We start from the raw sequence: 12,386 nt of genomic DNA, 5'->3' as shown, positions 1-12,386 counted from the left end.
GGACTTAGGACTCATAAAATGATGATGAAAATATCAAATCTCAGAATGAAATAATAAAAGTGATGGGACTGAGACCATACCATTCAAGTCAGTTACAGTTAATTTTTCCATGCATTTGAATGGGAACAGAATCAATTCCCTGAAAACTTCTGTTATCAATTACTTGAAACAATCTAATATTTCCCAGGGTCAAGAAGAATTTACTGTGAAAGAAATCCTTGACCCTAAAAAATGTGCATGTTATGGTAAATGGTACCAACCCACACAGCACAATGGAGCCTCTTGGTACTGCTGAAAAATGGAAGACTTGCTTTGACGGGAAGCTGCTTCTAATTTTCTCGGGGGAAAAAAATGTTACTCTAAAGTATTGTAGGCTTGACATTTTTGGCAGATAACTTGAGGAAGTACTGGTACGCATTTAAGTGTCTTATGCATCTACTCACTGGTACTTAGTTTTAATGAGCACATGTGTATCTATCAAAACAGACCTTGAACCTGAAAACTTAAGCCAGGCACTTAGAGAAACTTGTCCTGTCTGCTCTGCCACTTCTAAACGATCTTTTATCATTGGTAGATGATATAAGTGAGCCTGATACCAAACAGGGGTCAGATACAGTTTCAGGAAACTGCCGTATCCTTCTTCACGTCATTAATAATAGAAAGAGCATGCACAGCCAGGAAGCAGAAGCTGGGGCTGTTTTCATTATTACTCTACAGCACAGAAACATGGACATCTCCGTTTTGCCAAACAACAACCATCCTGATAAATTCTTGCAACTGGAGGTTAAATCTTTAGTGAAAAACTCTGCCTTTCTACCAGCCAACTGGGCAAAATTCCCAGAAGCAGCCTTACCTGGAGTGCAGCAGTGGCACAACAGGATCTATTTACAGGTAAGGTCTAAAAGAGGCTGACATTTTCCTGATTTTTCTGCCTTGTTTTAAGGATCAAGACAAAAATTACATGATGGTGACAGTTCAGCTGTTTCAGCTTCCTGCATCTCTTAATTGGCATTGTTAATATTCCTGTGTATTTTCCCATGGACATCAGCAAGGATAAGGTTCCATGAGAAGAGTTACTCTTTTCAGGGGGGTCCACTGACTTTATTTCAGTGTATTAAGATTTCTACTGCTCTTTGTAACGTTTTTATTGCATTTTCCATTCTACTGAAGTCAAATACCACTTAATTATACTGAAGGTGTGCGTGGAATATATTCTCTGAAGTGAGAAAAGCCCCAGATTTAAAACTGAAAGTGATGTCCCTTAAACTTGATGAAAAGGCACATTAGATGGGCATTAGAGATTCTTGCTACAAATGTATTCACCATAACTTCCTTTTTATTTTCCTTATTTTTTTTTCCCTCATTTAATTTTGGCCGTCCTGGTATACTGAAAGACACCTGTTGAAAGTGTGAAACATGTTGACTGCATGAATCCAGGTTATTATATAGAGGTAGCAGCAGTTTCTTGGTAAAAATGTAAATGTGCACTGCCTAGCAGAGGCCCTGAAGCTGGCAGAGGAGAAGTTCATGTCTGGATCAGCAGCAGTACAGCTGCATCAGCTCACACCCCTCTGGGCCCCACTTGCTGCTCCGCAGTGCTCCTTCCCTGCTGCCCGGGGAGCCCCTCGCCTTTCCCCACCCCTAGCATGAGCAAAAGCTCCAAGGTCTGGTTCTTGTCAAGGGATGGAGACATACATAAGTAGTTGGGGGTGAGGGGAGTGATGGAGAAGGGTCTACATTCTCAGGATCCTTAGTGTGGGGGTCTGATTCCCCAGGGAAATGAGGAGTAAGAGCAAAGAAAGCTTGAACTGGGGGAAGGGAGGAGAATGATGCTGAAAGTCTCCCACAGCTTCTTCCTGTTGTGCTTCTCCCTTTTCAGGCATTTCTCTCCATCAGCTCTCTAAACCCCTTTGCTCCCTCCCAGAGTCCATTTCCAGTCTCTTCCAACTGCAAAAGTCCTCCCTCCCTCTGTGACACCCGCTCCCATGCTCCCCCCTTACTTTCCCTAGCTTCTTCCCTGCCCCAGACACCCTTCCCTCTGCCTAGTCCCTTGCCTCCAGCCACTCTGTTCGTGTTGTATAATCTCTGCTGGCGGCTCCCCAAGGAGAGCTGGGGCAGGGAACACGCGGTTGCCCGGAGTGTCCCATGCAAACACCCCTAACCAAGGGAGGCAGCCTGAAGGATCCCAAACTGTAGGGTATGGTGCAATACTGGCCTCACCCCCTCCCCCCATCTAAGCCCCTCTTTTGTGCAGGAGGGAGGCAGCCACACACAGAGCCTCCTCCGCAGCAGGGATGCTTCTCCCCATTGTTGTCAATCAGGACGCGCTGCCACCGAGCCAGGGCTGCAGAGCTGCGGGAGGATTAAAAATGTGTAGGGAGCCTGTACTTTTTGACTTGTGCTCTGCTTTTTTGCCACCAGCGAGAAGGTTTTCCCGGAACTGTGCGTCCCAGCCCGGGATGGCTGTTACAAAGGAAATGTCTGTAACTCACCATGACTCCAAAAATGGAGTTTGCAGTGATATAAGTGTTAAACCTAGGATACAATCTCTATTTTTTAGTGTAGTCATTAGAGAATTCAAGCTGTTCAGATAAAATTCATTGTGCCATTCTCTCTCCCTTGGGAGCTTGCCTTCTTTTTCTCCTTTTGCTGACAATCAAATAAAGGGAAAAGTACTGATGAGTTCCAGACATTAGAAGAAACACGATGGCACAGTGGAGAACTAATGGCACAGGAATAACATATTTCACTTTAAGATGAGAGAGATAATGGGGTTAAGGGTTAGTAAATTCAGAAATGGAAAAAAGGGGGGTGGGAGGAGGAGAGAGAGAGAATTAATTACAGAATATGTGTGCATGATCTAAAGATTCCTGAAGTCATTAAACCTTGAGAGTAGCCTATATTCTCTCTCTAGTAGTTAATATTCTCTGAAGAAGCTAATGCCACTCCCTGTGCAAAGTGACTGCTCGGTGGTATGTTTGTGGTCTCTTCCAAACTTTTATTACGAGATCACTTAAATTCAAAAGCACTGAAGTGCTTATGTGTTTTCTCCCCCTTTAAGTTTTAAAATTTGTTTCCATTATAAAAAGCAGCTTCATGTAGTGACGGAAAACTGCTGGTCTTTCTCCTCACTTTCCTCTTTGGTATCAGACAAACTGAACAGCTTCTCTGCTTAGCATGTACTTTCATTGTCTACTTTGACTAAAACAAACCATAAAGCAGTCCAGGAATTTTGGCCCTTCCTTGTAAAAAGCAGCATAAAAAGCACAGACTTTCTCCTGCAAATGTATCACTGCTGACTGCATTCTGCTCACCCTGACAATTCCCAGTCCCGCTGGACTCTCTGCCCCACAATATGTTTTAATGCCCAGCACACACCAGATGATTAATCCTCCATATCTGTTTCTCATGCATGTCTCCCCTGTAGTCAACCTGGTAGTTTTCTGCAATTCTCAGACTTCTCTTTCTTGTTTATATTTTCCATTTCCCACCGTCCCCCCCCCCCCCCCCCATTTTTGGAAGACAGCAGAGAGCATTCAGTCTTAGCAGCATGCTACTTCTTGGCATGGTGTTTTTTTGGCCTTACATATGAGTTAATGCCTGTGTCCTGTCCTTGCTTGTTTCTCAGTATACAAGGACAAGAGAGTTTTTTAAAATCTGTGAGTTAAGTGCCAGGTTAGAATCACTTCTTCGTCCCCTGGTTCCTACGTGCATTACATATTTCCACTCTCTCCCTTACTCTTCCCTAGACACCTGCAACTGGGCACAATAAGACCCAGCTGCAAGGTTTGCAGGAGCTTTGGTCAGAGACTGTACAAAAGTTTTTATATAATGCACTCACAGCCCTGCAGAGCTGCATTGCCAATGACAGAAAAACACCTTTTTAAACTAAACAATTCGTTACAAGAAGTAGTCTCAATAATGTGCAATTTAAATAGTCCATATGAATATTCACTTTTGTCTAAATATCCCTGTCACTTTGGCTGAAGTGTTTGTAACTATCTACTGCTCTCTTTGCCCATGTCAGGTGGCTTTTCAGTTTTGCAGTACCTGAGGCTGCCTTAATATCTCTGACAAGGAATCCAGATCCCCTTCATTTCCTTCCTTAAGAAAGTTTCATTTCTAGAATCATAGAAAGGTTTGAGTTGGAAGGGACTTTACGGGTCATCTGGTGCCATCTCCCCTGCCATAGGCAGAGATGTCTTCCACTTGAACAGGTGTCTTCAAAGTCCTAGTCAGCCTGGCTTTGAACAGTCAGGGATGAGGCATTCACAACTTTTCTGGGCAACGTGTTCAAGTGTCTCACCATCCTCACAGAGAAGAATGTCATCCTTATAGCTAATCTAAACCCACCCTCTTTCAGTTTTAAGCCATTTCCCATGTCCCATTTCTGTGAAAATTCTCTCTTCAGCTCTCTTGTCAGACATCTGTATGTACTAGAAGTGTGCTACATGGTTTCCCTGTAGCCTTCTCTTCCACAGGCTGAACAACCCCAGCTCGCACAAACAGGACAGCTGCTTCAACCTCTGATCATCTTTGCAGCCTCATCTGTACCTGCTCAGGCTTCTCAGGAACTCTTGATGTGAGCTGTCTGCCCTACTGCCTTTCTTATCTCCTTCTGCACCTTTGGTTAATCCTTGCCTTCCCGACTGCTTTTCCATTGTATCTCCTATGAAATGTGATTTGTTGAATGAAGCTCTCAAGTGCTAATATTCTACATAACAAAAGAGCTTTTAATTTTCCAAATGTCTAGCAATACCTATACAGTTGATACACCTACCACAGCGATTCTTAGCTACACCCTAGAAGTTTGTTTGCCTTCAAAATAGTTCTCTACATTGGAAGAACATCCCTATGACTGCAGGGGGTCCTCCACAATCTGTTACAAGGTTTTTGCACAACAGAGGGTTTTAGTATTAAACAAATTACTGTCAAATATAATGACCACCCTTCTAGCCGCATTCATTAGGATTGAGAAGGCTGTTATGAAACAAATCCTGTAGTATTTGGTGGCTGTTAGTTTCTCTAGGACTGCCTTGGCTAAAACTTCTAGTTGTAGCTGCCCATCAGCAGCATTTCTTACTTTCCCTGAGCATCCTTGGCAACATCAAGTGGAAACGGGGCTGGCCATGGAAACAGAGAAACTGGTTCTGTGTGGGGGAAAGGAAAGAAAAGCATGAGTTCCAGGAAGTATATTTCCCTAATTTTTTATCTGTCTCTTTGTTCTCTTCTTTCAGGTAGGTGGGCTTGAAACCAAGGTCTAGCCTTAACTGTTGATGTCCTGGGTTTGATGGGTGATACCTCATATCACAGGCTGAGAAAAAAATAGCCAGGCTCTTGGGTTGTTTCAGTGCTATCAACAATAGAAGTGGGAACAGAAGGATGAAGTCAAGATAAAAATGAGATAAAAATGTTTTATAGTAATAAAGACTAAATTATAATTTTAGTTACATGTATTGTAAGGTACGCATAATTTACATTATAAAATAATCAGCACCAAAAAAACATGGAGTAGGCACATGGTGACTCAGTAATGGAACTAACATCAACCCACTATAGACCTCTGGGCTTTCCACAGAATACTAGTTCTTGTATGTGACAGCTCTCTGGGTCTGTCAAAGAGGAACATACTTTTCTCAGTGAAAAATGAGTTATTAACCAGTTATAACAGTGTTCTTTCTCATGAGCTACATGTAGATCAACCACAGTTATGTGTTGGCAGAGTTGAACATTTCTCATCTTGTTAAATAAGTATTTCACAAATGTATTTAATCTACAATTTTCAGTGTTCTCCATAACTACTGCTTCTTCGGGTATTTGCTGTTCACTCCTTCCATTCAGTGAATAATAACATAAATTGCCTTTGATTTGTTCTGTTCCAGCCTAATTCACACTGTCTTCTTATATGCAGTGTATATAGTAGGAATTCTGTAATGGGGACTGATATTGAAGTTTACAATACTTTTCTCTTTCTTTGAACATTTGCTGCATGAGTCAGAGTCTGTGACAACGGTTGGGATGTGTTTTGAATCTTAAAAGAAAATGTAAAAAAGTAGCTTTTGCAAGAATTAATATTAGCAAGCATTTTTTTGTTATCTAATCTTATGTTTCTCTGCTTCTAGAAATGCATATGTTTAATGCAATATTTTTCATATTTCTTTGTATGATATCTTAGTCTTAAAACTTTTGGGGTTTGCATGTGATTCCAGCTTCTGTCCCTAATTAGCCTGTAGGACATATCTACTGCAGAAATTTTAGACTCAAGCATCAGCAGTAATAAAGTACATTCTCCCAATTACTTTGTCACTTCAATGCCTGTTCTCTAAAATTTCTGCAAACCATATCCTACCCCAAATTCTGGTCCAGCTCTCATGATAAAATCTGGTTGCGCCTCCCAATCTATTCCCTCTCTATATCTGCTCCAAGCCACCACACTCTCCTCATGCCCATGAAAAGAAAGGTACTTCAGACAGCAGGGGAAAAAAGTTTTGCTACAAAGCACTGCTTTTATGACATTTTTGCATCATGACATCTATTCCAAGTTTTGGAGAATTTTATGGAAAACAGCTTTAAAAATTACTGTCAAGTCACATTCTTTTCACAACATTTTAGCCTAGGGAGACCAATCAACCCCTGGTGAGACAGTTCGTGTTCTTCAACAAAATGTTCTCCAAGTTCAACTATTTAGCAAGCCTGAGGGAAGAGTCATTAAGGTCAATGACAAATCTTAAATAAGAAATAAAGTAAATAAAATAAAATGCAGTCAGAAAGAAAAGGCAGTTAAAAACACCAGCTCAGTTGAAATATGGCTAGTACAGCCCAAAGGGCTTCAGTGCCAGCTGTAACTGCAATGCAGAGAGTAATATTATCAGGGGATGTGTGGAGGCTAAGGAAAGACATGTGGAAATTATGAACTAACAGAAGGATGGGAGGTCACTGAGAATCCACCCGCCTACAAATGGCAATCATTGATGGGAAACATCTTAGTCACTTCTGCAGGATTTAGTGATAGGAATGCCAGCATGATGCTTCCTCCTAGAGTTTCTTAGACTAAGTCTGTTGTTTTCTCTTCTCCACCTTCACGTTCTGAGGGAAATCAGCCCTTATGCTTCCTTCCACACCTGCCTTCTTCAGACTAATGTATACGAATCTATACGTGCATGCATGACACTGCAGTCATGAAATAGGTGGTGGCATACAGCAGGTGACTTCCACCGAAAATGGATTCACCAGCCCACAAAGTAGGCAGAAAATTATTCAAGCAGAAGAAGCCAACAGTTTGCTATCATCTTAGGGACTTTTACTGACTTGGTGAGGTGTCCGAGCAGTTCCCAAAGCCAGTGTGCAGGAAGTCAGGTGCCCTGAGCTCTCATCAGAAAGGTGGAAGGAGAAGCAGGACATGCCCTTAGCCCTTTTGCAGTTGAAGTCCATCCAGCCTGGGGTACCTTAATGTCTGGAGATCTCAGTAAAAGTGAAAAATTCAGGGAAAGTTATCCTTGCGTGGAAGTAAGTTTCTCAGGACCCATCCTCTTCATTGGCTGTTTACCCTGTGCACTTTATGGGCATCGTGCAGCAGGTGCTGCTCACACCTTTGTGATTTCTGAGAGCAGGAGAGAGGTGGGGATTGCCCCCTCCAGCATACCTGACACAGGACCACTGGGTCAGGCTGAGGCTCCCCTTGACTCAACATAAAGTTCCTAAGGATAAAAGTACTTGGGAGGATGGATGAATATGCTCTTTGTTGGTTCTAAAATCCTAAGAGATGGGAGAGACATCTCTGTCTCTAAGACAAAGGAGACATCTCTAAGACAAAGGCTCTGCAAAAAGCAGGTCTCTTAGGTAGCTGACACACTGTGGTATAACAGATCAGTACCAGGTTAATTGAAAGTCTCGGGTATAGAAGGTTGGGACAAATCTTGAATAGCTTGGACTAGAGAGTCTGACTGCATTCCTCCAGGCAATTACAGATTGAAAAGTATCGTAACTACTATTTTACAGACCCCTAAAGAGGCCCTTAGTGCTGTTTTAAGAGGCAGCTTGTGATTTCTCAAAAAATATGGTCCCACCAGGGCTATGATTCTTCTTCCTCCCTTGACACCCACATGTTCTAAAAGGTCTTATTTAACAGCTTTTGTTACTGGGAGAATGCTCAGATATTTTATTACCTCAGTTGAATGAAGAACCTCTTCAACATCCTGACACCCTTGATCTAGCATTCTAGAGTGTAAAAAGAACTGTGTAACTATGTCATAGTTACAGAGATCCCTGCTATCAGAGATGCATTTCCAGTTGAGGTTTTCACTTATACACTATTGCCCCTATGATCATTCTGCTTTATCCTTACATCTTTGTTCCTGCATCACACATCCATGGTTTCCACCAGAATTATAATTTTCCACTGCAGCTCTCCACAGCACTGTTTCGCTAAAGCAGAGGCCTTCTACCAGAAGGCATTATAATGTCAGTTCACATTTGCAAAAGAACTTAATGTTCAGATTGTACCCACCTGCTTTCCCCAGAAGGAAGAAATCTGTCCAGAGTGAGCAGTCAGGCTCCCTTGCCATAGAAGTTTGCTAGAAGGAGAAAAATGGTTGCATGTTCAGCTTTAAAATTATTCTGTTACATTACAACTGATAATTCTGGAAGGGGGCCTGTATTGTAAGTAATGCAAATGAAAGTCAGGTTCTGATCTAACTTGTGTCTTACAGAGAGAAAAGACAACTGTCACTGAGCTGCCAGGCTTAGACTTGAACAGGGTCAGTCAAGAAATAATAGACAAATCACTGGGGAAACACATTACTCCCATCACCCTGAAATCCACAATCAAGAGCAACCCACTGTACAGTGATACCCATGTGGATGATGACTGGGAGGAGAAGAAAAAGACCCCTTCCTGGACTGTGCAAGACTACGACAGACAGTCACTGCACTCTAACTTGGCCAGCCACATAAAGGTAATTGGCTGCTGTGCTGAGTTTAAACAAGTGAATTGCTGCGAGGTGTGTAGTGCGTCCATACACCACTGTGCAGCTCTCTTGGGTCTTTAGGGGGAATTACAGAAGTAAATATGGAGGTTTTTTCTGGTACAGACATGACACTAAGATGAGTCTGATCAGGAGAGAAGTCTACATATCTTGTGAGATTTCAGGAATTTAAATTTTACAGTACATGACGTCTGATGAGAGAAGCTCTTAACCACAATGATGTATAACTCACCTTCCCTGTTTACATAGGGAAGAGCTACAAATGTGGCACTTAAATACTATACAGTCACTTTATAACTGTTTGTAGCAAAATTCTTTTATCAAATTACATCTGTTTTTCTGAGCCTCATCCACACTATACAGGATTCTGCCTCCCTGTGGGTTGACACAAATCACTTCTAGGATTACTTTTTGTTTTGTTTTGTTTTGTTTTGTTTTGAGTTTGTTTTGCTGTTTCATTTTTTTTGAAAAGGAGTCAGAACTGTGTTTATACAGCATGACATCTTTTCTTGAAAAGACAACGTGGTTTGTTCTGGGTTTTTAAACACATTTCAATGGATGGTGTCCTACTTTTGGTTCCTGGATGAAAAGTGTGGTTTTAATTTTCTCCAGGGGAACATTTGCAGCATCTGGAAAGTAGCACAACCTACATTCAAGTGAAAGTGTCTTGCATACGTGTTGTGATATCTTAAATTCATTAATCAGTGTGTGATGATAGCCAAAATACTTCTGGGTATGTTCTAATGACTTTGTGTATAAAGAGAGAGACTTCCTTCATTTTCTGGTCTTTCTTCTAGGAAAATCCTAATGATCTACAGTTCTGGATGGGGGATATTTATACTCCTGGGTATGATACCTTGTTAAAAAAGAAGGAGCGAGAAAAAAAACATTCAAAATATTGCCGAATCATTCTGCTCATGGTACTAGCCATTTGCATTCTAATTACTGTAATCACACTTAGTATTTTACTTACTTAGCTTAGCCAAATGATGATGCATTTTCTTTTCAATAAATATTTTTATTAAACAATTTCCTTCTCTGGTTTTATTTGAATTTCATTTTTTTTGGCCACAAACACAATTCATTTGATGTCACTTCTTCAAAATATTCCTGTATGGCACAAGGAATTGACCCTGAAAAGAGACAAATATTCTGTGCACGGCTGAATGTCTCCTTACAGGTATAATTTAGAAAGAAAACTATATTCTATCTTTTTTAGTGCCTTCTTTGGTCTAGTGATTTAATGTGTGGTATGTTACATATAGTGTGTATGGAGAACCAGCTGACTATTTGGTCTAATAAACACCTACCATCCTTTTTGGTTTTTTGTGACAGCTATTTTTAGAATATAGAAAAGGATTATAAAGCATCATTCAAGATAGCCCAAAGAATGATAAAACAAAAATTAACACTTTACTTAGTCACTGAATGCATTGCTGCAATGATGTAGCACACAGTAAATGCCTGCCTAAACACATAAATATTTTCTTATACTTTTTCAGAGAAGAAAAACAGAAAATAATCACTGTGTTTCTATCAAAAAATTCCATAACCTGTGGCAATATGTGAATATGTAAAAGAATATGATAGGTCATATTCTTTCAACATATTTCTTCTATTTTGTCATCCCAAAACATGGAGTGACAATATTTTTTTTAACAAAATCTGTGGAGTACAAGAGTATAAACTGGAATTAATACACATTAAAAATATTAAAGTTATGCAACCAGGCTGTGAAAAAGAATCTCTGTAAATTAAAGGAACAAAATGAAATGTTTAGAGCACATAGACTGTTAAATTAATATATCTCAGAATAATTTGGGAGAATCAAGACATGAGATAAAATTACAAAATAGAAAATAAGTTAGTAGGGAGACAAAAACTTGAAGTAATTATTTCCTTTCTAAAAAGATACTCTGGGTGCTGTAAACCCTTTATACATCTGTATTTGGTATTTAAGGAGCTATGAATACTATTGAGATATTTTCCTTTTGAAAGAGAATCTCACAGATAGACAGATAATCTGGAAAGCTGAGGTTATACCAGATCTGCTCCTTATCCCACAAGAAATGCTTTGGATTAGTCAGGAGTAGAACTAAGGTAGAATGTTTGTACTGTCCCTTCTGAATCCCAGAATGTGCCCAACCTACTGCAGGTTCACAGTGCTTTAACTCATGTCAAGATGAATTAATCTTCAGATGAATGTATTCATTTCTTCCTTCTCATCTAGTCCATGATTGATTCTTGTGTTTGCTGTAACTTCTTCAACCCTACTCTAGCTTGTATTATAACTAGTTTGAAGATTCAACCTAAAAAATTCAAGCTAAAAAATCTTACTGCTTTAATCTGGTGTGCAGACAACAGTAAAAGAGTAGCAGCATTTAAATGTACCTGCATAAAATTAGCATCCTTGTTACAAAATTGAACATTGCTGTAAATGTACAAGGTAACTCAGTTTCCTGCTTTGCTGCAGTTTCAGGGCAGATGGGGGCTCTGGTCTGAAACAGCAGGCCCGTTCAGTTTACATAGGAAAGAACTTAGGAGTATTTTACAGGACTAATAGCTGACATTATGAAGTAACTACTAACATTAAACCAACAATACTTGACTTTTTTCCAGCCCAAGTACATTTGCTTTAAATGCATTGCATATAATGCAGAGACGTACTTTTGTAAATTATTGAGGCCTGCAGGCTGGAAGCCTAAAAGCAAAGAGCTCTGTAATTTCCAGGAAAACCGCCAATAATGCGAGTTTCTCAACTGCATTACTCTGTGAGGGCTCAGCTAAAAGGATAAAGCCATTTTCTCCACAAGTTGACTATGGGCTGTTTTAGTCCGATTTCACTGCTGTCACCTAGCGGAGAGCCAGCAAAGAGGAAAAACGTGTCAGGCGCGAAGATGCTGCTTGGAGCTGATTTTCTTTTTTTTTTTTTTTTTTTTTTTTTAATAATGTCATGTTTCTCTTCGATGTGGGGGAAGGGCTGCTCGATTTTTTGCGATCCTCAGCCGTGGCTATGCGGGTTCCTTTGGTGACCCCTCGCGGCGGAGGGCGGAGGGACCCCGCGGCTCCAGCGTGTTCCCGGGAAAATGCGGAACAGGGAAGAGAAGGCTCCTTCGTGCCCTGCGGGAGTGCCTGCCCGTCAGTGAAGGAAGCGGCTTGCTGCTGCGCCCTTTGGAGAGCGCTCGCATGGGAAGAGCCCATTGTCTGCTTAAACGCGATGGCAATGGGAAAATAAACAACACTTGGAGGAACCAACCAGCTCAACAGACTGAGACAAAGACTTTTCATCGGGGAGAGTGGTGGAGCCTTGGGATTCTTTGTGCCATGTGCTAACTCTAAAAACAGTAAATTAGACACCCCTCCTTTAGCCATTTGATGCAGTGTTACTTCACATATCTTGCA

At 40.9% G+C, this 12,386-nt stretch overlaps 1 protein-coding gene across 1 annotated transcript; it reads left to right on the top strand.

Moving 5' to 3' along the window:
- Nucleotides 1-726: 726 nt before the first annotated feature.
- On the top strand, nt 727-9,961 carry MINAR2 (membrane integral NOTCH2 associated receptor 2; the record flags this gene model as incomplete). Its single annotated transcript, XM_084225149.1, has 3 exons — nt 727-891; nt 8,709-8,954; nt 9,782-9,961. 3 exons carry the CDS (start codon nt 727-729, stop codon nt 9,959-9,961), a joined length of 591 nt encoding a protein of 196 aa, XP_084081275.1.
- Between the last annotated feature and the right edge of the window lie 2,425 nt (nt 9,962-12,386).

This window comes from Fringilla coelebs, assembly GCF_963513975.1.
Source record: "Fringilla coelebs genome assembly, chromosome: Z".
Classification (NCBI taxonomy): domain Eukaryota; kingdom Metazoa; phylum Chordata; class Aves; order Passeriformes; family Fringillidae; genus Fringilla; species Fringilla coelebs.
This window is presented reverse-complemented; position numbering and strand designations above follow the sequence as displayed.